Here is a 27,871-nt window from a genome sequence, read left to right as displayed (position 1 = left end):
AGGTTGTCTAGGATCATAGATAGAGGCACCTTGGTCGCATCCAGCTGTTTTTGCTGACATCAAAGAGAGAATCTTCTCCACTTGTGGTGGTAAGTATTTCTAGTGGTGAGGCGACAGCTATTTAGTACTCCCTGTTTTACTTTCTCCAAGCAGTTCAATTCTCCATGTTGGACCCACAAAGGAGCCAAACTTTGAGACGGAGCTTCGCTGGGTTTGGATGGAGTGTCAGGCCCTTGTTCTGGGACAATAAGGGCAGCAGTTGTGGGGCACAGACTGCTAGGTGTGACAGATACAAAAACCAAGTCTGTCCGGGCCATGTGGGGACAATGAGAATGATGTATGCTCTATCAAGTCGTATCTTGCGGATGACTCGTGGGTCAGTGGTATCGGCGGGAAGGAGTACATAAGCAAAGCATTCCACAGGATGAGGAAGCCATCCCCTAATGATCCCGGCACCAGGCCTGCCCTGGAGTAAAAGAGTGGACGTAGTTTGTAGTTTGTTGCTGAGGTGAGCAGGTCGATTACTGGGTGATCTCATTTTTGGAATATCGTGCTGAGAACACTGTCATGGATTTCCCACTCGTGTTCCTCTGAGAAGTGCCTGCTGAGATTGTCGACTGTAGTGTTTTGGCATCCCAATAAGCATGACGCTGTGATCAGGGGTGAAAGTAACTTAAAGGACTTACCGGTACTCCAGAGTCCTGAACAGGGGGCATGGTCTCGACCGGAAGAGGTGTGGTCGGGCCCTTTAAATCAAGATTTAAAGGCCCCAGGGCTCCAGCTGCGGCTGGGAGCCCCAGGGCCTTTAAATCACCCCCAGAGCTACCAGCTGCAGAGGCAGCTGGGAGCCCTGGGGCTCAGGGGCGATTTAAAGGGCCCCGGGCTTCAGCCGCCGCTACCACATCGGCGCTCCAGGCCCTTTAAATCACCGCCAGAGCCACCACTACCCCGGGGCTCCAGCAGCAGGGCTCAGGGCGTGCTTTAAAGGGCCCGGGGCTCACCACAGCAGCCGGAGCCCCAGGCCCTTTAAAGCGCTGCCAGAGCCCAGCCGCTGCTACCCCAAGGGCTCCAGCAGCGGGGCTTGGGCAGCGCTTTAAAGGGCTATGTCAGCATGATGTAGGAGTTGCACTGGTCCCGCCTTGGGGTTGCAGTCGACCATTGGAGCGCTGACCGGTGCTGGATTCAGCTTGTTAGCCGGCATCAAGTCTGGAGTCGGTGCCGGCAGCATTCATTACAGTGCCGCTACCTGTGTTGTGCTCCGCACCAGGGTAGTTGGTGCTGTGGAGGAGACTTGACATCTCAACTCCAGTGGCATGCGTTGGGGCTCGGCAGAGGTCCGCTGAGGGACGGTGCCGGAGGAGCCCGGTGCCTCTCTGGATGAGTGCCACACTGAGGGTAAAGACCTCACTGGGGAAGCTCTCTTTTTGTGGTTGTCTGTTATTGGAGAGGTCGAGGCTTGCTTCCTGATAGTTTTGGAAGTCGGAACCTTATCATCGCTTAGGGATCTCGGTTTATGAGACTCCCCGGAGGATGTCTCTTGCGGAGGTTGGAGGTATTTCTCCATCAGAAGCATTTTCAAATGGAGATCCCTATCACGTCTTGCTCTTCACTTCAAGTTACTGCAATGTTTGCATTTCTGGGAGATACAAGTTTCTCCCAGACCGCTAATGCAGGATGCATGGTCAGAGACCAGCATCAGTTCATGGCAGGAATCACACTTTTTAAACCCTGTTGAGCCCAGCATGACTTCAGTTAAGCCTCTCCCCTCCTCTCGATAGATGAGGGTGGGAGTGGTAAACCGTAGAACTATTCCTAAATGGAGAACTAAATAAAGACTTTTTTGTTGTTGTTGAACAAAAACCTCTAGGAGGAACTAATGAAACTATGTAACTATGTATATACTAATACTAAGGAAACTGTGTAACTGAGTGTAGACTAATAAGAAGTTCCTACGTAATTTGTAACTTTTTTTTTCCAGAAAGTATTGAAGAGAGCACTGCCATGGAGCTCCGCCTGCAGCTGAGGATGGTGGAGAAGGAACTGAGGGGATGGTCGGGGGTGCGCGCACTACAGGAGGCACCAACGACTGCACGAGACAGCTCCTGTGCACACCTTTCCCCCAACCGAGTGCTCCTGAGAAAAATCTCCGATCTTCAGCGCAGGGACGCACTGACAACTAGAGCGGAGCACCCATAGGGACACCACTCAAAGAAGAAACTGCTTTATGTTTTACGTAAAACAGTGTGTTTTGACTAAAGTGCTTGGAAAATCTGCTCAGGAACAAAAACTGGTGAATGTCCTCTCCACAGTGAGGGAGGGGCAGACTGGGTTATAAATGTATACTGCTCAGGTGTCTGACCAAGGCAAGATGGTACAGTTTTGGGGTGCAGGGCTGGGGAGCTGAGGACAACTGGCTGGACTCTCTCTATTGTTGGTTCATGAGAGGCTGGGAGAAGCATTCATTTAACTCAGTTGGGTGTGTCCCTGCCTGTGGATGCCTGTGTAAATGCAGGACCTGACAGAAGTTTGTGGCTTAGCAACAACATCACAGTGCGAGAGGGAGACCAGGTTAGTGGGGCAGAGGGCTCAGCAGTACCCCAATTCAGGTTGCACCCTGGGAAAACCCATCACACTATGTCAAACCACTGGAAAAGAGTGCAGGAAACGAACAGGGGAGCCTGCACCCTGATCACTTAGTTGCCAATCTGTGCCTTGGAGGAAGCTGATTGGGGGTAATTAGCTAACTGGGCTGGGTGGGATAAATAGTCCATCAGCCCAAGTCAGATAAAGAGGCACAGGAAGGAAATGCCAGGGGGGAGAGAGAGGAACAAGGCTAGCTGCACCCAGTCACACAGTGGCCTCAGGGAAGGGAGACCTCCATTCCCCTCAGCTCCTCCTGTGCCTAAAGCACAGAGGATATTGTAATAGGTTGCTGCACAGGGATTATAGCGGTATTGGTGGAGAGAACTCAAAATCAATGGCACGGTGGTTGCACAACTTGTGCAGTCAGCACAGTTTCTGCAGGGTAAGAAGACAAGAGCGAAGGCGCCCCCTGTAACACATCCCTTTAGTCAGAGACAATCGCCACTTTGTATGGGGGCGTTCATATGCTGGAAACATCACGTGCCAGAGAAATTTCAGGGGAATGGTTATTTCTTGCCTGGAAACATGAGGAACCAACTTTGCTTAAAACATCCTGCTTGTGAAATACAGAGCAGAGGCGGAAGCGGCATATCACGGACAAGCTGTGGGTAGGGGAGGGGGAGGCTGGCAGGGCAGGGCCAGGCAGGCAGCATGTGCTGTCCTGCTTCATGCTGCCAAGCCTCCCACCAACACTGGCGCACCCGCGCACCCAGTGCAGTGCCGCCAAGGGCTGGGCAGAAGTTGTCGTAGCTTTGCAGCTTTCCATAGCCAAGAAGTGGCATGTTTGCCTTGGATGTACTATGCACAAGGGCTGTACTGTATACAAGGGAGTATTCCAGACTCTCACAACCTGAACACTGCAAACAGTCCAGGGAGAGGCAAGGATGATCCATAACAACACAATAAATCATACATGAAGACAGGAACTGCAGGTCTAGACCTTCAAGGCTTAGTCCACCACAGGATCCCTTACCACGAGTTGGTTTTTGCACTCAAAGCAGGGATTCACCCTCTCGGGTATGTACAAAGCACTCTGTGTCTCCTCCCCCAACAAGCAGCACTTCCTCTGACCACAGAATGGATTAAAGTTAATCTGTTAATTAGTTTAGGAGTTAAGATTCATTGTAAAATAGGCACTTAAAGAACTGTAATGCCCTGTATCACCCCTTGTCTTTTGACAGAGGGAATTCTTCATGTGTTTCTCTGATGGAGATTTTATGTGCCACCCTCTGCTGACAAAGAAACTTTGTTATGAAAAATAATGGCCAAAAATCACCATTAATCCTAAATATTTCTTTTCAGCCACTACCCCTTGTACCAGATCTACCCCACAGGGAGGGAAGGAGGGTGGGGAAGACTATGCAGGGGGGATCAGCAGACGGAAGCAGGAATGTGTGTGTGCATATGTGTGTGCTCAGAAGAATGGAGAGGGGCATGGTCAGTGGGAATTTCCAGGGGGTGTGTGGGGAAATGTCAAGAACAAGAGGGAAGAGGAAGTGAGGTGTGCAGTCATGCAATTCGCAATGCACTAGCCATGCAAACAGCAGTCAATCCAGTTGAACTGGCCAGTGCACACTGGCTGCTTTACACGACTCCCCGGTGGCACATGGCAGTCAGCGCACACCAGTGAAGCTGAGCTGAGAGGGGAATCTTTCAAAACGATCTCAGATTTCATCTCTTCAGATTACTATCAAATGTATTAAAGCCACGACGTTTGCAAAGTTAACGAACGCCGATTTACAGCTGTCCACCCCACCTTACTGCAGCCGTGTGTGTGTGTGTGTGTGTGTGCACATGTGTGCATGCAGAATGCCCTCCTCCCAGAGCAGTTTTCCAGGGGATCCTGCCCCACTCAGTGCACAGAAGGAGTAGTTCTTCTTATCCTCAGCTCAAAGGAAACAGCCCACCAGAGGGGCAGTAGGACCCAGGCAGTGCCCTCCTTCCCTAAACCAGGCGGGATTGAGGAAGAATGAATTCCAGAGAAGAGCCAGCCCCAGAGGCCAAAAACACAAAAGGCAGGAGAGAAGGCACAGAAGCAGCCTCACTCAGTAGGTGCCCTGCATTGATCCCAGGCAAGGATCACATAATGATGAAACTGCATGTCGGGGGCTGGTCCTGGAATAGCTTAATCTGATTTTTAAAGACACGTTCTACTATTTTTCCCCTGCCCCCTCCAAACCACATGTTGTCACAGCAGGGCAGCATTATGTCGGTCTGGGTGCCTTACCTGCATTTCTGGACTTTACCCATGTTTGGGTTTCTTACTTTGAATGTCCTGGGTTCATAACACCTGTGTTTGGGTGATGACATCATCCCAGTAAATGAATTCCGCCCTAAATTACTGCTGTGTATTCCCAGCCCTAAGTCTTTCTGTACAAAGATTTTGTTGAGGAATTTTTTTAGTGCTGTCAATTACTCTCTCCTGATCATTTCTGAATCCCAAATTGAAATGACAATCTCTCCTTTCCCTGCATATAATTTTTGTCCTGCTTCTAGGTTAAGCTAATACGGCGAGTCAAACAAATCAGGTTATGCTAATATGGAGAGACAAACAAATATGCCAAATGACATAAACAAGCCCACAGCTACCAGCCTCATAGCAAAGCTAGAAAGCAGCTCTGAGCTTAAAGCATATAAATGACTGGAATCGACTCGGGGGGGGGGGGAATTATTTCCCCTGCTGGGCATACGTTCTGGGTGTGACCATAGGACAAAGACAAGAGTTCAGCTGACAGCACCTAGCCCTGACTGCTCTGCCTGCCACCGCATGTCGGGGGAAGTGATCGAGAGATGTGATCGTTCCCCTCTATTCAACATCAGTGAGGCCTCATCTGGAGTACTGTGTCCAGTTTTTGGCCCCACACTACAAGAAAGATGTGGAAAAATTGGAAAACGTCCAGTGGAGGGCAACAAAAATGATTAGGGGACTGGAACACATGACTTATGAGGAGAGGCTGAGGGAACTGGGATTGTTAGTCTGTAGAAGAGAAGAATGAGGGGATATTTGATAGCTGCTTTCAACTACCTGAAAGGGGGTTCCAAAGAGGATGGATCTAGGCTGTTCTCAGTGGTAGAAGATGACAGAACAGGGAGTAATGGTCTCAAGTTGCAGTGGGGGAGGTTTAGGTTGGATATTAGGAACAAGTTTTTCACTAGGAGGGTGGTGAAGCACTGGAATGCGTTACCTAGGGAGGTGGTGGAATCTCCTTCCTTAGAAGTTTTTACGGTCAGGCTTGACAAAGCCCTGGCTGGGATGATTTAGTTGGGGATTGGACTAGATGACCTCCTGAGGTCCCTTCCAACCCTTATATTCTATGATTCTATGACACCAGTGCACAGTCACTGCAAAGCCCACCTCCCAGGAGAGGAGGGAATTTGGGGCTGGGACTGCAGCTCCTGGAAGTGCAACATGCACAGGAGCATTCCAGGGGGCGGGAGGAAGGCAGCAATGGCTTTCAGATACTTTTGTGCCTGGGGGAGTCTGGTTGAGAGCCAACATAAAACAGTAGATTCTAAATTGCATACATTTGCATGTGCAAATAGGCATTAATTTGCAGTCACACTGCCTATTTGTCTTATTCACACCCACTTCATGCATTCATTGCCTTCATCTCAACTCACATCGTTAAAGACTGTGTCATAATTCATTATTATTATTTATCTGTAGCACTTAGGAGCCCAGGTCAGGTAGCAGGTGCTGAGCTAGGTGCTGTATAGAAGCAGGACACAAAGATGGTCCCTGCTCCAGATTGCTGCCAAGAGACACGAAATGGAGCCAGACTGGCCGGGGAGTACAAGACATAATGAGACGGGGCTGGTTAGCATGACCAGCAACCTAGCTGTTGTAAGCTTCGGTACATATGCACATGGTCAGGGCTGAACTAAAGCTGTATGAACGCAGAGTAAGAGCCAGTTCCTGCCCTGAAGATTCAGTCTAAACAGACAGCCAGACAAGCTAGGGACAGGAACAGAGAGGTGAAGTGACCAGAGAGATGAAGTCACCCAGTAGGCCAGCTGATAGATGTAAACTAGTAGGTTAGTTGAAAAGGTATCAGAAGATGGCACTCATGAGTATGTAGCAATGTTCCTGGGCTTTGCAACATCAATAAAACTACCTGTTGTGTACCTTGAAACCCTGGCTGAGGCACCTGAGGAGGAGGAGATGCGGCAGCTGACCTAATATGGCTTTTCCACCTCTCATTTGTATGATTTTTCAAGGCCCTTTTATTACGAAGGTTTCCAGTTCTTCTATAGCAGGAGAATTATTGACAGGATAATTGATGAGAATTATAAATCACTGTCTAGAAGTGCCTACATGAGGAGAAAACTGTCTAGCCAACAAAGGCAGAACAAGAGCCAATGGCTGGAAGCTGAGACTAGAGAAATTTGAGACTGGAGCAAAGGCACAAACTATTGATTGTGAGGGTAATTAACCCCATGGAACAACTTACCCAGGGCCCTGGTGGATCCTCCATCTCTTGGAGTCTGTAAATCAAGGCTGTCTGTCTCTTTCTAACAGCTCTGCTCTGACTCAGTCACAAGTTATTAGCTGGATGCAGGAGTCACTGGGCGAGGTTCTCCGGCCTGTATTCTGCAGGAGATCAGTCTGGTTTTGAGTCCCTTCTGCCCTTAAAATCTCTGGCTACGACAGTGTGGCAGAGCTGCAAGAAGAATAGACACTCCGCCTCTTCCTCTCATGCATGGGAGTGACAACTGTCTCCTGCAGGGGAATACCTGAATGTATTGGCCCATTGAGGAACTAACTGTCTGCAGTGTGTCATTGCAAGAAATGGGGGATTTTAAAGTTGTAGGAACAGGAAAGAATGTAACCACAGGGACTCCTCCTACTCCCCTGTTCACTTGCAGAACTGAAAAAGGGCTAAAGTATCATTTGGAAAAAGTTCTTTTGAAACTTCCAACCCTGTGCCCCTAAGCTTCTGCCCTGGGAGTGTTTGCAGGGAACTAAATGCCCACAGCCAGATCAGGGAGTACCAGGACATCTAATGACAATCACCCCATGCCTGATCTACCATCCCTGACAAGCTCTCTCCCCCAAGCCAAGCGCTGTCTGTCAGGAGGTGTAGGCAGGCCCCTGCCACCCCAAGGGCTAAGGTCACAGCATGTCACGGAGAAAGAGGCAGCAAATGTAGGAGGGATCCCAGTGGGAAACAGAGAAGTCAGGGTTTCTGAACACAGCTCCTTTGAGAGACAGGGAGAGCTGGAAGGTGCTGGAGGAGGTGGGGGGGGGAAGGGCTAACTAATTTCACAGAAACCTTGCACCAGAGCTCCCACCGCCACACAACCAGAGACCGCACTCCGAGCTAGGGAGACCCAGGCAGAAACATTCCATTATGGCCAATATACCAGGGCAAGAAATCAAGTAACTTCTCAGAACAGACTGACAATTAGCCCCCCAGTGGCATCACCCCTCCCCTGCCCCAAAACTGCTATCTGAACCTCAGCAAGAGAAGACGACTAATAGAGTGTTATAGATTCCAAGGCCTGGAGGGACCACTGTGACTGAGTAGTCTGATCTCCTGTGTATCAGGCCAGAGAAATGGCCCAGAGTCATTCCTTTTGAACAAGAGCATCTCTTGCAGAGCAGAAGCCGCCACGCTGAGGCCCGTGCTGCCACCCCTCACTCCCAGCACTTTGGCTGTGCTGTACGTGGGCAGCCCTGCAGCAGTGCCAGCGTGCATGCGGGGTAGCTGGCTTAGCAGGCTCTCTACAGAACTTGCCCTTCCTCTCGGACTTCCATCCAACCCAGGAATTCTTTGCAGGGTCCTGTCGCAGTTACTCTTCCCTGATTGTTCGCCATATCCAGAAAAGCCAGTATTGCTCAGTGCATTCTGCAGGGTTTCACAGCCCAGCTGCCAGCCTGCGCCCTCTCCAGACAAGACAAGGTGGAGGTATCTCGCACAGCAAAGGCTGACTGCGGGAACTCGTGCTGCACGTGGCCCCTGAGCCCTTCCAAGCTGGGTGACCCTGTGAAATGAGTTCAGCTTGCTCAACAGAGAAAAATTGTTTCCCATTTTCAAACGACAGGAAAACCCACATTGAAAGGAGGGATCCTAGAGAGGAAACATCTGTGTAACTCACCAGTCACGGTAGCTCACAGCAAATGCTGACAGAGTCGGGGCTGGAGCTTTGCCAGAGACACACAATTCGAGTTAGCACATCCAACCCCCACCCCCATGTGCTAGGTGCCAGCTGATGTCATATTCACAGCTGAGCTAGGAAAGAGCACTAGTGACATTTGCACAGGACAGTAAATTAGGAGCATCTCTGACCCTCAGTGGGGGGCCAAGAAGCAGTACAAAGTGACCCCCAGCAATAGTAAAGGAGTACTTGTGGCACCTTAGAGACTAACAAATTTATTTGAGCATAAGCTTTCGTGAGCTACAGCTCACTTGTAGCTCATGAAAGCTTATGCTCAAATAAATTTGTTAGTCTCTAAGGTGCCACAAGTACTCCTTTTCTTTTTGCGAATACAGACTAACACGGCTGCTACTCTGAAATCCCCAGCAATAGTGTCACTCTAAGATTCCATCTGGACAAATGCCGCTGATCCTCCCGGGGATAACAGACCCCTCACCCCTACTGCATGGGAGGGAGGAAGCTAGGAAGCAGCAACAGGGATCCTGAGGACCCAATTAGACATGAGTTTGCAATGTGATAGGGCACCAGCGTAAATGGATATTTGAACTCCATAGGCAAACGCATCCAGGGAAGAGAGACAGGTTCGTCCCTCTGTACAGGGCTGAGGTGCAAATGCACCTGCAACTCATCACTGGGAAAACAATGACCAGCTGGGAGCAGTTCCGAGCAAGGCAGCAGATGCAGAGCGGCCCGGAGAAACAGTTCCAAGTCCCTGACTCCTATTATCTCAGGCAGCCCAGGGTGCTAACAAGGGGAGATGTAAAGCTTAGGGCATGGGACAAATATCTGCAGGTGTAACTCAGGAAGGAGAGGGGTTGTGTAGCGGGCACAAGGGGTAGAACTTGGAGTAACAAGAACCATCCTCTGGCATGTGTTCCTAGCCCCTCCCAGATGAGGAGCTATAAGGACTTGATTCACCACTCACAGCCCCCAGGGCAGGTCACTGCAGCTACCTAGTGCAGCCTGGGCTCTGAAACCCGGCAGGAATGTCTACACTGGTATTTTTAGCTCTGTAGCATGAGTCTCATGAGTCCCAGGCAGCTGAGCCAGGCTCCAAGGCCCGCTGCCACAGGGCTATGGCTGCAGAGTAGATGGACCCTGTGATCTCCCAAGCCCAAGGGGGTTGTTTGGCTGGTTAGAAATAGTCCAACCGTGGCTGAGCCAGCAGCACAAGCCAGGCCTGCAGCTCCCACTGTGCCATCTGCCGAGTGACAGGGCAAAGTTAGGGAAGGGGACATGTTGGCTACGTCACTTCCATGCTGGAGCTGATAGGCATAGAAGGGAAAGCCCCGAGAAAGGGAAAGATGTCCCATCACAGTTGCTAGGGCTAGTCAAATGGAATTGGATAACACGCCAGACATCATCCTGTCCTGCAGCGACTACTCCTGCCTTGCCCCCAGACAACAGACAGGGTGAGCCATCCCCTTGTTGATCACTGTGGCTGGAGTTCTCGTAAGCCAATAGCACAGCAGAGGGTGTGCAGGAATACTGGGGCAGGCATGAGGGCAACTGTGGTGGGCAACCAGAGATGGGTGTGGGAACAACGAAGGGGCAGATATGAGCACAGGGATGTCAGCAGCCAACACAGGGCAGCAGTGATGCAGAGATAGGAGTGGTGGTGCCAGGAGTGGGGCACTGGAAGAGCAGAGAAAAGTGGGGGGTCAGCTGGGTGTGGAGGTGGCAGTAGCAGAGGCGAGGGCAGGTACATGGGCAGCAGAGCCAGGACTGGGGCAGCAGAGGCTGGCAGTGGCTGGAGGGACTGAGTATTTTCACACTGCCAGTGCCGTGGAAGCAGTGCTGTGAGGGCAGGAGGGAGGAGACCCCAGCAGTGGAGCCAAAGGAAGCAGAGAGAGACAGACAAGCCCTGCCCCAGCACTGCCTGACTCCCAGCGCCTTCTCTCACTGTTGGGGGGCCTGCTGAAACCCACCCTCGGGCAAAGCAAAAGTTATAGGAGAACAACAAGTGCAGCTCCAGGGATCAGTGCGCTCAGCCACCAGCAGAGCAAAGGGCAGGGAACCTCCAGCCACACAGACAGGGCCTGGTCACTCTGAGATCCCAGGCTCAGGTTCCACACTCAAGAAGGGTGGGGTGCTTCACTATGCAATGCCCACACAGGGTGCCTGGCCCAGTCCCAGGAAAAACAGATACTCACACTGGTACCCACAGCAGGCATGCAGTGGGAGCCCAAGATCCTGCTAACTCACAGATGCAGGTGAGGAAAGTTCAGATGCCTTCGGGGGACCTAGAGCAAAGCTAAAAGTGGATCACCTCACCAGAACAGTGAGCAAGGGGGCAGGGAGGAAGGAGGAAGAGGAGCCCTAGCAACACTGGCAAATGCATTCTACCTCTCAACAGGAGCCCTGATGCCAGTGCCAATTGGATAGCGCCAGTGGCCAGGGGAGCGGGCTCTGCTCAGGGCTCATTCAAAAAGGGAGACATGTTCAATGGTTGAAAAACACAAGGAACAGCCATTTCGCTGCTGCCCACTCCAGGGGCCACATGGCCCTGGGATGTTTGTTGCCTGCACTCAGAGAGTAACATGAGAACGCAATTCACTGTGGCAACAGCAAAAGATGGGGCAAGAGGTGGAGGACCTGGGGCACCCACAGAGCACGGTGCAGGGTCCCAACCATGGCTAGTGTCCTGGGCACCACCGAGCCTGGTGCAGGATCCCAGCCATGGCTAGTGTCCTGGGCACCCACAGAGCCCAGCACAGGGACCCAGCTGTGCCTATCTCAGTATTATCCTCCATTCTGCATTTCTGCTTTCCCCCTGCTTGTTCTTACACAATATTTGGCCCCGTGTCTCAGATACACTGTGTGAAAGCAGGTTTATATTTAGAAAGTGGAGCGGGTCATGTGAGCTTTCCAGCACAGCCTCTCAGTTGTTATGGCAACCAACAAAACTCCTAGTTAGTACGAATCTAACAGATCCTGATTCTTGGGTTGGTACTGGCCTGCCCACTGTGTCCCTCGGTATGCTGTGGCCGCAGCGTGGTATCACAGGGTCAGAGACGCCAGAGACACAGACAGACCTGGTGCTGCACCCACGTTTCAAGTGCTGCAAAACCCAGTGAAACCCCCTGCCCGATCTCCACTCCCCATCCCTCCAACAGCCTCTGGAAGAGAAATTGTAGCCCCCACTCTCACGCTAGACATTAGGTCATCCCCAAGCCTGTTCCCCTCAGTCTCCAGGCTAAGCTCATAGACCCTCCGGTCCCTCGCCCCAGGTCACAGAGCGATGGAGGCTCCAGTCCCTCACCCCAGGTCACAGAGTGATGGAGGCTCCGGTCCCTCACCACCCACAGTGCAATGGAGGTTCTGGACCCTCACTCCAGGCCAGGCTCACAGAGCGATGGAGGCCCCGGTCCCTCGCCCCAGGCCAGGCTCACAGAGCCATGGAGGCCCCAGTCCCACGCTCCAGGCCAGGCTCACAGTGCAATGGAGGTGGGATTGCCAACTTTCTAACCACATAAAACTGAACACCCTAGTTCCACCCCTTCCCTGAGGCCCTGCCCCTCACTCACTACATTCCCCTTCCCTCGATGGCTCGCTCTCCCCCACCCTCACTCACTTTCACTGGCATGGGGCAGGAGGCTGGGACTCTAAATGGGGGCGTGGGCTCCGAGGTGAGACCAGAAATGAGGGGTTCAGAGTGCAGGGGGGGTTCTGGACTGGGGCAGGGAGTTAGGGTGTGGGATGGGGTGAGGGCTCCAGTTGGGAGTGCAGGCTCTGGGATGGGGCAGGGGATGAGGGGTTTGGGTTGTAGGAGGGGGCTCCAGGCTGGGGGGGTGGGGACGAGGGATTTGTATTGTGGAAGGAGGCTGTGGGTTGAGGCAGGGGGTTGGGGTAGAGCAGGGAGTGAGGGCTCTGGGTGGGGGTGTGGGCTCTGGGGTGCAGGAGGGGGCTCCAGGTTTGGGGGGGCTCAGGCTGGGGGTTGAGGTGTAGAAGAGGGTATGGGCTCTGGGTTGAGGAGAGCGCTCCTGACGACAAAACCGCATTCACACTGCCACTTGCGTCAGCAAAACTTTTGTCTTTCGCGTGGGGGCTTTTTTAAGTACCCGTGAAAGACAAAAGTTTTGTTGACAACTTCGCAGTGTAGACATACCCCTAGTTTAATAACAGGCTACATAAAAAGCACTAGCAAAGTCAGTACAAACTAAAATTTCATACTGACAATGACAGGTTTATGCTGCTCTGTATATTGTACACTGAAATGTAAGTACAATATTTATATTCCAAATGATTTATTTGATAATTATGTGGTAAAAAGGAGAAAGTCAGCAATTTCTGTTTATATACATCTTCCTACTGTATTTTCCACTGCATTCATCTGATGAAGTGGGTTTTAGCCCATGAAAGCTTATGCTTAAATAAATTCGTTCGTCTCTAAGGTATCACAAGTACTCCTCGTTCTTTTTGCTGATACAGACTAACGCGGCTGCCACTCTGAAACCTGTGACACTTTTGTATCTTTATGTCTGATTTTGTTAACTAGTAGTTTTGAAGTGAGGTGAAAATTAGGAGTACGTAAGACAAATCAGACTCCTGAAAGGGGTACAGTAGTCTGGAAAGGTTGAGAGTCACTGTTGGAATCACTGTTCAGTAAGACAAACAACAAGCATGTTTATTTGCCCCCTTTTGCTTTCCCTTCCTGTGAATCAAACATCCTTTATGCTCATATCTGATCCTAAACCTCTTGGAAGGATTCCAGGACAAACCTGTTTCCTGTGATGACACTCTGCATGGCAGCTGCTGCCTGGGGAGGGATGAGCTGGTGTTTGCACTGAAAAGCACTGCAGGGGGACAGTCAGTGTGTAGAATTGGAGGGAATGTTTGTTAGGTTTAGTTGGGAAATGATGGGGAGCTGAAATACAAGCCTACATGAGACATGCACCCTACTCAGCAAAGGTTTGGTTGACACAAGCCAACCAGGATGATGTTAGCTCACCAAGCGAGTTGCACCCCGTGCAGACTAGATCTAGGCAAAAAACTGTCATTGAAAAGGCCTGTTTCTGGCAAACAGTTTCAGCTTGGCTGGTTTGAAGTGAATTCCTCTGACTTATCGTTTTGAATGGGCATTCTGTTTCCAACTTTAGCTAATTGGGAAAAAAATGAATTCCCTAAAAACAACCCAAAATGAAACGAAAAAGCAGAAAAAAATTGTGGACAAACAAAATTATTTGGATTTTTCATTTCAGCAAGAAAACTGGACTCAGCATCAGGTCAAAATGTATGGCCAAATTTTTTGGTTTGGCCCCCTAAACCAAAAACTCAGTGATTTGCACAGCTCTAGTGCACACAGAGTCTCACACCTATGAGCCTCGGGGGGGGGGGGGGGGGAAGAGGGGCAGAGCTAGAGAAGGATCCATGTGAGCTGAACTAATTGGATAGAAAAATACAGTTTGGGCCCCAAGAGGGCACCAACCTGGGCCCCCCCCAGCTCTCACACAGCAGGCACCGTTTGCACCAGCCTGGGCCGCCAGAGCTCGCACAGCAGGCACCATTCACAGCAGCCTGGGCTCCCGCAAGCGCACACAGTTTGGACTGTATTTTCCACTGTATGCATCCGATGAAGTGAGCTTTAGCTCACGAAAGCTTATGCTCAAATAAATGTGTTAGTCTCTAAGGTGCCACAAGTACTCCTTTTCTTTTTGCTTAACACTGGGTAACTTTGTACATATTTTGGCCTTTCTGACAGTAATTTGGGCCCTCTGGAAGATTGTTCAGGGGACAAATGTCTCCTTTGCCCTCCTGGTGGTGCTGGGCCTGCCTGTGAGGAAGGAGCTGGCTTTTAATGCACGTCCTCCTATTCAGTGCAGTCCAGTTCCATCCTGGAACTCTGCCATCCCTCCCATGGTGCCTGAGAGGTTTCCTGTGTCCTTTAATTGTCTGTAAACCTCTCCCCTCCACCGCGTCCCCTACCCCCACACAACTAGAAGACACGCTTTCTTCCCTTTCATCTGGTCTTCCGTGCAACATGGATTTCTCCCCGTCTCAATGGGTGTCTATTTAGCACCTGTTTTGTACAATGTAACAGTGGAGGTCCTGAGAGCACCCTGTGCACTGCACTGCACTGTCATTTTCCTCAGCTCTTGGAAAATGAGGGGGATTTGGATAAGCTGTTCTGTGCCCCATCACACCGCCCCAGAGCAGCAGGGTCTGGGGATCAGGGCCAGATGATCCCAGCACGAGCTGATGGTAGGACAGCTCCTTGATTCACTGCCCAGCCCCCTGTGCCACCACTTGGCTTATCACATGGCCATATCACTCAAGTGACTAGGCCTTTGTCCAGAGAGACAGGAGATGGCCAGGGCTGAACATCACCGGCCCCGCACTTTCCCCACCACCTTGGTGTCTGGCACGCCTAAGCTGCTGGCTTTTAAATATCATAGTGAAGAAAGCTGTGAGAGAGGGTGCGGCTCAGGCGAACATCCCCAGGACAGTGAGCAGTGAGAGGCAGGGGAGGCCAGCCCCATGGCCGCATCTGATTGAGTGTGAAGCTGCTGCTAACTGTCTGACAGACGGAGCAGCCTCGGCACGGGTAGGCCACTGGAGCTGCCAGCAAGCAATCAGGACAGGCTCTGCCTCAGACTGGCACCTGCAAATGGGCTAATGGCATGGAGCAGCCCACGAGTGGCTGCCTCCACCGCTGCCTGCGGAGAACTCAGAGCCTCACCTAGGAGGGGCCAAGGCCCACAGGCTCTGGAAGGAGGGTGGCAGAGCCAGTGAGGGGCAGGGTCCACCACCCCAGCTCTGAGCTGGATGCCATTCAGATGTGTTCACTCTGGGCGGGCTCAGAGACCACGGTGCAAACTGGCCCAGGATGTCCCTCTGCAAAGCCTAGACTGCAGGGGGATGGTCCCAGCTCCCGTCTCTGACATCATCACCTGGTACAAGCCAGAGCACTTGGGCCAGAGCTCTCTAAGGGGCTTTGTTGTGCTCTCTTGCAGCAGAGAATAGGCCTGTTGTTGAGCAGTCCTGGTGCTGCACGAGCCAGCTGCAGAGCTGTGCTGAACGTGGGGCGCAGAGATCTGCTGCCAGGCAGCCAGTGACACAAACCTCCAGTCCCAGCAGCAGAGGAATGGCAGGGCCAGAAGGGAGACACCTGGGCTGCACGGTGGGTGGACAGATGATCACTGTGGCTGGGGCGGGCTGCTGGCTCCTGGCTGCTCTACATGGGGGAGCTGCCAGAACTAGGGCTGTCAGTAAGACAAAGAAAAGGGAAACTGCTTCTTGAGCACAGGCTCCAGGGCCAGAATGGGGTCGGGCTCCATCACCACAAGCAGCAGGACATGCCCCATAGGTGCATATCAGTACCCTCTTTCGTACAGTCCTGCCATTGCCCCAGAGCACAATGAGACGGGACCAGTCCTTGCAGATGCCATGGCCCTGGCCCTCAGAGATCCAGGCCTCTGGCCAAAGGGGACTGGCCCTCAACTGCATATTGCAATCACCCCAGCCCCGTCACCTTAGCACCCGGCCAATGCAAGATCAGCCCTTGCTGTTGTGCTCCTGTTAACCCATGTGAGCCCCTGCTCTTCCCCGGCATTCTCCATTACCCCCACCCTGTCACCTCTGTCCCTCCCCTCTCCCAAGGGCTGTGCTCCATCCGAGAGGCTTCCTCCCCCCCCCCACCCAGTGATCTGTGCTGCACCCCAGTTTTGTCTGGGTTCTCCTACCAGCCCCGTCACTGTAGTACCGGAGCACTGCCAGGGAGTGCCTTGGCCAGGGTGACTGCTCTCCCTGGGGAGGGCTGAATGTGGGGGGAGGGGGTCGTATGAATGATACGTGCTCTGCTCTGCCCTGTCTACCCAGGCTCTATACAGGCTTGCTCCCCACAGGACTCGAGCTCTGCCCCCTCCCTGCACCAGGTGTATCCACTCCCCCCCCCCACACACACACACACACACAATGGGGGCTCTCTTCTTGCCAACCCCACCCCCCAGGTACTCCGTTTTGTACCCTCCTCCAGCCTTCAGGGTTCTTCTTCCTCCAGGCACCCTGTGCAGGCCCCAGTGCCCTGCTTCCTTTATCTCCAGCCTTCCACATGACTGGCTCCTAGGGTCAGGCCCGCTCACTGCAGCCCCCTACAGGAGAGAAGCAGGACTCTGTGCAGCGCTTACTCTCTGCTGGCCAGAACTGATGGGCAGGACTCCATCCTTAAAGGCGGGCGGGGCGGGGGAGAGGGAGGGGGCTGTTGAAGAGATGCCAGCCTTGGTCTGACACTTTTAGGGATTTTTATAAAAAAAGTTAAGGAGGTTGGTTGGAACTCACTCTTCCCCTCCCGTCCCCAAGCGGGACCAAGACCTCTTCTCTCTTTGTTTATGGCTGAGGGGCCTCGACCCCCTAGGTCCCTGCTTCACTGGGCGTGGGGGTCAGGGGAGCAAGCAGGGAGAGATGAGTGTTGGCCCTAGGAAAGCTGACCTCCTATCCACCTAGGGCCCTTCATTACCGTGACCCAGGGACCTCTTGCTGCCAACTGGCTGAGGGCATAAGGGATGCACGAAGGTTACTAGAATACCAGGGTCTGATATTTACAGGCTAGTTCACCCAAGAGTATTATGTGAGGTCTCTACAGAAAAAACAGTTACCTATCTTTCGTAACTGTTGTTCTTTGAGATGTGCTGCTCATGTCCATTCCATTCTAAGTGTGTGCGCGCCCATGTGACAGTTATCGGAGATTTTTGCTTTAGCGGTATCTATAGGGGCCGATGTGGCGCCCTGTGAAGTGCCGTGCTCATGCATCAGTATATTAGGCGCCACCACCCCTACGCCCTCTCAGGGGCAGGAGGGCAGGTAATGGAATGGACATGAGCAACACATCTTGAAGAACAACAGTTACTAAAGGTAGGTAACTGTTTTTTCTTCAAGTGCTTGCTCGTGTCGATTCCATTCTAGGTGACTCACAAGCAGAATCCCTGGAGGTGGGCTCGGAGTTCATAGACATGCGGCTTGCAACACTGCTCTACCGAAGCCAGCGTCGTCTCGGGCTTGCTGGATAAGTGCATAGTGAGCTGTCAACATATGCACGAACGACCACATAGTGGCTCTGCAGATATACTGAATTGGCACTTGGACCAGAAAGGCTGCTGCTGAGGCTTGCACCCTAGTCGAGAGGGCAGTTACAACTGTCGGTGGAGGCACTTTCACCTGTTCGTAGCAAAACCAGATGCAAGTGGTGACATAGGCGCTGACTCTGTGGGTGCTCCAGTCCTGGAGCACCCATGGAGAAAAATTAGCAGGTGCTCAGCACCCAGAAGCAGCCAAGCTCCCCCATCTTCTCGCCATCCCCCAGAGCCTCTCCCCCACTGATCACCCCTCCTCCTCCCTCACAGCACCTCCAGCCCATCATGAACAGCTGCTTTGCGGTATGCAGGTCGGCTCCTGGAGGGAGGAGGAGGAGCAGGGATGCGGTGCACTCAGGGGAAGGGTTAGAAAGAGGCAGAGAAGAGGTGGGGCAGGGGCTTGGGGAAAGGGGTGGAGTGGGGGCAGGGCCTGTGCAGGAGGGGGGGTGAGCCCCCCCAGGTAGAGGGGAATTCGGTTCCTATGAGTGGTGATCCTTGATGAAATCCTCTGGGTGGACACTGGATGACACTTCATCTTGTTTGCCACCAAGACGAAATCTGTGTCAACTTGTGAAATGGCTTGGTCCTTTGGATGTAAAAGGCTAGAGGTCTCCTGATGTCCAGAGAGTTCAATCTACACTCCTCCTCAGATTTATGAGGCTTTGGGAAGAAAACAAGCAAGAACATGTCCTGGTTCCTGTGAAACAACCTTGGGCAGGAAAGTCATAGGCCCCCTTTTGCTTTCGGAATCAAAGTAGCGGGAGTAGAACCCTCTCCCCCTCATTTCCCGAGGGACCTGCTCCACTGACCCCAGCTGTAGAAGGTTGTCAACCTCCTGAACGAGGAGTTGCTTGTGAGAAGGGTCCTTGAAGAGGGACGGGGAAGGAGGGTACGAGGAGGGTGCAGCCGAGAATTGCAAGGTGTAGCCTAGAGATACAATTTCTAGCACCCAACTGTCTGAGGTGACCAGCAACAGGCTGAATGGTAGGGATGAAGACAGTTGAGGAAAAAAATGAGGCAGATCCAGGATTTAGACTGGGGCATTGCTCTCGAGCACATCATCAAAATGAGCGCTTCTGGCCTCCATGATAGGTTGTGCTGGGCCAGGTTGCAAAAGGTGAACAGGAGGAGGAAGGGAAGCGATGACTAAAATTCATGTCCCTATCTCTTCTCCTTGCAGACCCTTGACAAGGCTGCCAGGGTCTTGGCAGCAGGGGTGTACAGAACTGCTTCCTCACTGACTGAGGCCCAGCAAGTGGACAGTAGCCCAAGTGTCCTTCAACTCATGCAGCCTCGCATCCGTCTGCTCTGCAAAGTCCAACCCCACCAAACGGGAGGTCCTGGATGGAGGACTGCATCTCCTGGGACAGGCCTGTGGTTTGAAGCCAGGAACTGCGCCTCATGACCACTGCTGAAGTGACCACCCTAGCCGCCAAATCGGCTGCATCCCACGGCATTTGGAGGATGCATCTTGCCACTGTAGTACTCTTCTCAACAAGGGCCCCAAACTCCTGGGCCAAGTCCTGGGGCAGGGAATCCTTGAATTAGTGGAGGGAGTCCCATAAATTGAAGTTATACCTCTGCAGAAGAACGTGGTGTTTTGTGACCCTAAACAGAAGGCTGGCCATGGAATGCATTGTCCTTCCAAAAAGGTCCAGCCTCTTGGCCTCTTTATTTCTAGGGGTAGAACTGGATTGCCCCAGTCTGTCTTTCTCATTGGCCACAGAGATGACCACTGACCCCAGGGGCAGGTGGGTGTATAAATATTCGACCCCCATGGGATGAAATACTGGGATGAAATACTTCTTTTCAGCCGTCTTGGAGATTACCGGGATTGAAGAGGGGGTTTGCCAGAGGGCTTTGGCAATCTTTAAGACCCCCTCACGTACAGGGAGCACAATCCTCCCTGGGGTTGACATGGAGAGCATGTTAAACAGAGTATCCACTTGCTCTGCCATCTCCTCCACCTCCAGGCTTAAGTTCATGGCCTCCCCATTGGAGCGGGGCCTGGTGCTCCTTAAAATCATCCGGTGGGCTAGCACGTGAGGGCTCCCCAACAGTCTCATCTGGCAAGGAGGAGGACGATGGACCACTGGGCAGGGCCCGGGGCATCATCCCCCATCAGGAAAGATAGTTTGGGGGTAGGCAATCTCTCCTCCACAATGGCGACCAATTGCACAACATGCGCTGAGCCCGGTGCCATCAGCTGCTTTTCTGAAGTGGCGACCGATGATTGGTGCAAAGGAGGCATTGACATAATTGGCATGCCCCAGGCACTCCAGTACTGCCATGGTGTCGGCCACTGACCTTGCTGCCAGGACAGCACCGTGGAGGTTGACGCAACCTCAAGTGCCCAGTCACGGCGAAGCTGTCTGGGTGAGGGGCTGAACTCCCTTTCTATACTGGAGGAATCTCCTTCCAGTGACCACAGTGGAGCTGTCGAAACCTGAATCTGGCAGCTAGCTATTGCCATGGGTGAACAGTGCCCAGAATAGGAGGATCAGTGCTTGGAGCAAGGGGATCAGTACCATGCTGGAGAGCGTTCCCACGATCTAGGTGACGGTGACCTGTGTCATGGGGATGGTTGGCGAGAGGATGAGCGGCGAACTGGCAACCTGGGCTGGGGCGGAGACCTGAGGTATGGTGACGGAGAGCGCTGCCTCGGCTCCAGGGACCGGCGGCATTCGTTCGTCCTTTGGGAAGTTGGTATGGCTGGCTTGTCCTCATAGGGAGCCTTTGCTGGGTCCATCGAGCCACACGGTGCCAGCTGCGCTAGGAGAGTCCCTTGCTCTCTGGGCACCAGGAGGGCCTGGTAAGGCATTGGCTCCGCCACAAGTCTGGGTCCCCTACCATTCCGTGGAGTCGGTGGCGGATCCCTCGGGGGGCTATAAGGCTCCATAGAAGAGCCATCCCCGTGTGGCTCTGGAGTGGGTGACTGGCCCGAACAGTGTCCTTTACCCACTGCCCCTTGGTCTATTTTGCTCGGTGCCAGATTACATTTCTTCAGTCTCTTCTTGGACACTGGTGAAGGGGAGCAGTGCCAGGCAGAGGCCTGTGCCGGGAGTGCACTGTGCATCGAGGCTGAAGTACTGGGAGTCAAGTCTGGCTGGTACGACTCCGAGTCCGGGAGGAGAGCAGCCTTCATGAGGAGGGCCCTTAAGCGGATGTTGTGCTCTGTGTTCTGGGACGAAAATTCTTATAGATGCAACACTTCTCTTTTACATGCGATTCCCACAGGCACTTGAGGCAGCTGCTATGGGGGTCACTGACAGGCATAGGCTTGTTACAGTCAGAACAGGGCTTAAAACCCAGAGATCGGGGCATGCCCCACCGGGACCCTAACTTACTAACTACAGTGCTTAACAACTACTTGACTAACTAACTACTGAAAACAAACTATTTACAAACACTAGAATCAAGAATCAAAGGAGAAAACTGCTGACCACTTGCTAGGCAAGGGAAAGAGGCGCTCCAACCAACTACCACGGGTGGTAAGAAGAAACTGAGAGGGCATAGGGACAGCAATGCCTAATATACCAACACATGAGCACGGCACTCCAGAGGGTGCCACTGCCAACCCTATGTATACCGCTAAGTCAACAATCTCTGACAATTGTGCATGTGGGTGCACACACACACCTAGAATTGAATTGACATGAGCAAGCATTTGAAGAAGAAAGCTGGTGTCACACTGGTCATCAATATTATTGAGAAATGTATGTACAGATACTGTGTAAGGAGCTATGTATATAGACTGAAAGTATGTTCTTAGGGTATACAGCAGGGGTTGGTCACCAGGAAAAGTGAAAGGAGGTTTCTCTCCAGGCCCGAGATGTTTATCCATTTATCTGTTTACATGTACAGTATGCTCCAGTTCTCAATAGGCAACTGTTAACATTCTAAGTCAAATGCTAATGAAGAGCTTGCAGGGACTTCAGAAAAACAGTAACAGGGGGTAACAGAGGAGGGTGGGGAAAACTATCTTGAGGTGCACATCAAAGGTTTGTTCTGGCATATTTGGGGGGCAAAGCAGACACCCTGGCATCCCTGGCTTAAGTAGTAAAGGGACAGCGAGTTTGCTTCATGAAAGATTCTCAAACTGGCTTGGCTGAAAAAGCTGGAGAAAGCTTTGGGTGAGAAACTTTTCTAGACAGAGGGTAACTTATTAGTTAAGTTTAGTCTCTAGAAAGCATGTTGTGATTTTGTTAGATATGTCACCATTTGTTTCCAATATTCTCACTAATATTTGAATCTGTTCTTTAATACTACAATTAATGCCTGTGTTCACTATAGGCCTGTTTAAGTGCTGTGTGTAAAGCAAAGAGCTAGTCCTCAGTTGAATCTTACAAGCTGCTGTGCCCTACTACTTGGGGACAGCGAATCTCAGAGTTCTGTGAGTGCTGGATGGAACAGGGACTGTGCTCTCCAGAGCGATGCTGAAAGGCTGGGGCATCACCAGTTACTAACATCTCTGGAGAGAGTGAGGCCTGGTCTTGTGTTGTCAAAGGCTGGTGGTTCAGGGAACTGGTCCACTGTGGGCACAGGCAAGACCTCCTCATATTAAAGACAGGGTGACAGTGAGGTGCTGTCACGGTTCCTTCCCCACTCTGAACTCTAGGGTACGGAGGTGGGGACCTGCATGAAAGATCCCCCCTAAGCTTATTCTTACCAACTTAGGTTAAAAACTTCCTCAAGGCACAAACTTTGCCTTGTCCTTGGACCCTATGCTGCCACCACCAAGCATGTTAAACAAAGAACAGGGAAAGAGCCCACTTGGAGACATCTTCCCCCCAAAATATCCCCCCAAGCCTTACACCACCTTTCCTGGGGAAGGCTTGATAAAAATCCTCACCAATTTGCATAGGTGAACACAGACCCAAACCCTTGGATCTTAAGAGCAATGAAAAAAGCAATCAATTTCATACAAAAAGAATTTTAATACAAGAAAAGGTAAAAAGAATCACCTCTGTAAAATCAGGATGGTAAATACCTTACAGGGTAATTAGATTCAAAACATAGAGAATCCCTCTAGGCAAAACCTTAAGTTACAAAAAAAGATACAAAAACAGGAATATACATTCCATTCAGCACAACCTATTTTATCAGCCATTTAACAAAACAGAAACCTAACGCATATCTAGCTAGATTACTTACTAAATTCTAAGTCTCCATTCCTGTTCTGTTCCCAGCAAAAGCATCACCCAGACCAACAGACCCTTTGTTTCCCCCCCTCTTCCAGCTTTGAAAGTAACTTGCCTCCTCATTGGTCATTTTGGTCAGGTGTCAGCGAGATTATCCTAGCTTCTTAACCCTTTACAGGTGAAAGAGTTTTGCCTCTGACCAGGAGGGATTTTATAGTTCTGTATACAGAAAGGTGGTTACCCTTCCCTTTATATTTATGACAGGTGCCTTAACTCTGGGTCGTCCTGGGAAGTGTCACAGTTGCCTTGGCCAGCCCTGGGCCTGGACATCCTTCCTGGGACAATCCTCCTCCAGCACTCCCACCTGCTTCTCCTCCCATGCAGACTGCATAGCAAAAGTCTGCTAGGAGCCAACCCATGGTGATTCTCAGTGGGGTTTGGGCTGCTGGGTTCCTCACCCACCCACAGGCTGTGTTGTGCTCTAACTTCCCCAGGTGGACACTGTTGGTGCACTCTAGTGCATTAATGTAGTCCAGCAGGCTCACCTGGGGCAGTTAGAGTACAACACACAGCCTGGGGCTTGGGCAGCGAATCCAGTAGGGCCATAACCCATTCTAAGTCACCATGGCACGCCTGCTATCAGACCACCATTGCACAGCCTGTGCTGTGCCATACGTGCGCTGGAGAAGAAAACTCCCTGTGGCCACAGCACTGTTTGCTGTGTTCATTGGACCCAACTGGCAGGTCTCTCTCTCTCTCACACACACAAACACACTCAGTGCTTGCAAAATTAGTAGATTTAAACCTGAATTAGTAATTTCATAATTACATGTAAAAATATTTTTCCTTGTACACATTCAAACCTCCCCTTCTGGTGAATGAGTCATCTCCAAACACCCCTCCCCCATCCTCCTGCAATCTTCCTCACATGTCCCTAATGTCAAACATGCATCAGGCATTCAAATATTACTGTGGGAGTAGGGCAAATTTCTTGGAGAGAGAAAGAGGTTAGCCTTGTAGTTAAAACGCATGCCCCATAACTCAGAAGACCCAAGTTTGACTCCCCCTATCCTGTGACCCCAGGTAACTCGTGCAGTCTTTCTGTCCCTTGGTAGCCTAAAAAGGTGGGGGGGAGGGTCACTCATCCTTATCTCTTTAGCCTGTCAACGCTTCATGGCAGGATTTGCTAGAGAGAGTGTGACACAATGTACCCTTGTACATACCCTACATGCTGTGTAATAATCTTTGTACAAAGTATGCCCTGTGAGGTATAACCTGAAAACTCAATTTCCTGGTCAATATTGTCTTGCTTAAATATGTGGGGCAACATTGTATGTGAAGTTACAAGATTCCACTGTATGGTGCTATAAACACATGTTCCAAATTGAGGTAGGCAAACAGGTCTGTCTGAGACAAAGGAATATGCGCTCCGCTTAATCTGCATTTAACCAGTAAACAGAGTCCCCAAGCAAGCAAGAAGGGAAACAAAAATGCTTCAAGAGAGGAGGAAAAACAGGAGAGAACATCCTTTCCTACAGACTCTGTCTCCTGCGTCTCAGCTCGAAGTGTTTTCCAAGAGGAGGAAATTGCCTCTGCTAAAAGGAGGGACAAACGCTCCAAGCCTCCCTCCTCTCTCTGCCCATTGATTCGCTGCATGAGACGGGATAAAGGAGGCAGCCATTAAACAGAAGAGTCCCAGTACATGGTTTATCATTATTTTACTTGCAACCATTCGACTTTTATGCCTCCTCACTTGTATTCACTTAAAATCTCTCTCTTTGTAGTTCAGCTTGTTTTATCTAATCCAGTGTGTTTAAATTGAAACAGATGTGATTATATCCTGTTATTTTGACAAATAAAATAAGCAGAATTTGCAGATTTTGAAAATACTGTGTGCAGAATTTTTAATTTGTTGTTGCAGAAGTTTTTATTTTTTTGGTGCAGAATTTCCCCGGGAGTAAAAGTATTTTTCTCTCTGGCACTTACATACTGTGCTGATGGGTAATATAGAAGACATCACTTAAATACAGTAAGGGAGGGAGCCCCCAAGGGGTTGTGAGGCAAACCTCTTTGGAAGCGGTAAGTGGCACATATCATTATTAACCTCTGTGAAGTCTCCAACTGCAGCTGGTCTTGACAAAATGTAACGGCCAGGAATTAAGCCAAGTGTCCTTGTACAAAGTTTGTGGCCTTCCTGAAAGTTCAATCTGGTTAAGATTCTCTCTTTGCTGCCCACATTAATGTAATGCCTCATTTCAGAAGGGTTCATGAGGGCAGACTGAAGCTCTAAACACAAATGCTCAGCTGAGCATGGGGACTTACTATGTTCAGCCCAGGACACCTGCCAGAAAAGTATTGCCACAATCCCCAGGCTCAGAGACCATTTCAAACTCAGCTAAATCTCAAAGCATCAGGGTTAGGTGCCGTAATTTGGGGAGCTTTTCCAAGCAACTTGTGCGTCAGGAAATATCTGTGCTCCAACTCATGTGTGTCATTCTGATTACCATCTGGCAGTTTTCCACTTGAGTTCTGACATCATTTAAGCAGCTGCCATTGCAATTACTAGTACTTAGCACCATTTGCTCTCATGGCTTATGCACATTGTTTCCAAATTCTGTACACAAGCCAAAAATAGTCTTTTTAGCTGAGATGCTATAATATTCCATTTAGAAGTCCAAAAAGGAGGATAAGGAAAGTGAGAGGAGTCAGAGTAAAACCAAACCCTACCCCAGAAAAAACAGGTAACTGCAGAACACTGATGGCAAGTTAGCACTGTTCTGAAAAGAATGGCACAACTCAGCACAGCCACATATAAATGGTGCAGTGGGTACTACATGCTAAGCATTTTGCAGAGGATCTGGCTTTTATCGAGTATTGCCAGTGGCTTGGGAAAATTCACTGCCCATTCCAATATGACATTCTAAGTCTTGCCTTATTTGTAGGCATGTTGTGCTTTGCAGCTTCCCAAACATGATGCCCACAGCTTTCAGAGACTTCTGCATGTCAGCAGCCAATTACTATAAATCCTTACTCATCCTTCTACCAGGACCCACAGTATTTTAGGGCTGACTTTCTTTATATTAAAATGCGGTATGTGATATTTTGAAGGGATGTCATCAACTTGAAATCTAAACAATTTTTTAAAATAGTGAAAGTAACTTCTGGTTCAACACCTTCCAGGGTACTACAATTCTATTTTCTTACACTTTAAAATGAGATTTTCTTTCCCCTGTTTCTGTGTGAAAGACCCACACAAACAAAGAGGGAAAATGACTATGCAGGGAAACAATAAAAGTGACTGGAAACAAAGTACTCTCAAATGCACAAAGCAAACAGGAAAAAGAGAGGGATCTTTTCCCCCCAATGTTTCTCAGCCAGAGAAATCAGTTGCGGCTTGAACCACTCATAGGTAAAGAATTTTCAGACAAATGTGATACTTAAATTTTCCTTTGTATTGCTGTAAAAGGATACAATGTACAGATCTGTACGCTATCAGTGTCCCTTTATCTGGCACCAGAGAGGCAGCTTTGGCTTTAAAAAGTTAAAATAAATGTATACATTCCCCGGTCCAAAGAGCCCAGGAGGCCCAGACACAGCTGCTGGGGGGGGGGGGGGAGAGAGAGGGGAAGGAGATCTTCTTTGTCCTGAAGAGCCCACTGACGTAGTGGGTCTTTCTGACTTCAGATCCAATGGGTCTTTCTGGGCCTGTGGAATATGCATCAATGCACACCCCCAAACATTTCATTTTCACCTCCCTTGGGGGTGGGGTCCCTGGAGAGAACATCTGCTGCTAACCAGCACTCACTCTGCGGCCCCATATACATGAATGGGAGCTGATAGAGCACATGTGCAGCTGTGAGCGTTTTACCCTCTTGATGGAGTTCTGCTCCTGTGATCATACAGGGAATCTGAGGTCTCCCGTCTCTTGGAAGAAAAGTAGTGTTTTAAGAGTGGTACTAGGAAGAAATGGACATTGAAGAAGCTGGAGTTAAGGTCGTAACTAGAGCTAAACCACATCACCCAGTTTCAGACCAGAGCATTAGAATGCCATGCCTCTCACCAAATGTTTGTAGTTCAGGAAACTGCTGTACAGGTAGTTCCACAAACAGTGTCCAGCAAGGCCTCAGTTACAGCACCTGAACCTAGCCTGACCCACAGCAGCCCAGAGCAACAATTGGAGAGAAAATCCTGCCCAGCCTCAGGCTGGAGCATGCACAGTGCGGAATCTAAAATCTAAGAAGTTTCTACTGATCACGTACAAACGGTGATTTTCAAAGCTTTATAACTAGGCCAAACATGGGCATTTTTTCCCCACAGGGCCAGCAAAAAGCACATCCCTGACACAATAGCCACCCACCTGCCAAATCCCTTCTCCAAAGCCTGGGGACACTAAAGCTTTCCAAAGGAAGAGGTCAGCAGAATTTAACATGGGCAAAACAACGTTTTATTCTTGTTTTTGAAAACAGCTGAAACATTTTGACTGAAGTTTTCTAATAAATTCAGCCTTGAGGCAGGTTCCCAGCATGGGATATTTCAGTCCAAATAGTTACTTTGGCAAAGCTATAAGCAACTGAAAACAGGATCTTACAATGAGACGTGGCAGGCAACCTTTTTAGGCAGTGCCCCATGCCCTGCCTAAAACAACATGGCCAAGAGCTGAAGTAGGCTTTGCACCTTGCTCTGAGGTTTGTGAGCACCTCATTGTGTTGTGGGAGCAAGTTCCAGATTCACAGGCTGGTCACCAGGAAACTTCTGTCTCCTGCACAATGAGCCTTGCCATTGCGGCAGATGGGACCATCGTTCTGTAGCTGTCATGGCAGGACAGGAAGGTTCTGGCATAACACTCCACAAGGAGACAAG

At 50.6% G+C, this 27,871-nt stretch overlaps 1 protein-coding gene across 8 annotated transcripts in view; it reads right to left on the bottom strand.

The window, feature by feature from the left end:
• GAS7 (growth arrest specific 7) overlaps nt 1–27,871 on the bottom strand; it is a 224,225-nt gene that overhangs the window by 136,353 nt on the left and 60,001 nt on the right. The window contains exon 1 of one of the 8 annotated variants that reach the window (XM_043496445.1): nt 7,095–7,413. The exons of 5 other annotated variants lie outside the window; for them this stretch is intronic. In XM_043496445.1, coding sequence (XP_043352380.1) covers nt 7,095–7,118 — 24 coding nt within the window. In that variant the 5' untranslated portion in view covers nt 7,119–7,413. Of the gene's footprint in view, nt 1–7,094; nt 7,414–27,871 lie in introns of those variants that run through there. 2 more of the 8 variants (XM_043496446.1, XM_043496447.1) reach the window with 2 other exon arrangements.

Source organism: Dermochelys coriacea, chromosome 14 (genome assembly GCF_009764565.3).
Source record: "Dermochelys coriacea isolate rDerCor1 chromosome 14, rDerCor1.pri.v4, whole genome shotgun sequence".
In the NCBI taxonomy this organism is placed as follows: Eukaryota; Metazoa; Chordata; order Testudines; family Dermochelyidae; genus Dermochelys; species Dermochelys coriacea.
The sequence above is the reverse complement of the archived record's forward strand: the minus strand, read 5'-3'. Positions and strand labels throughout refer to the sequence as shown.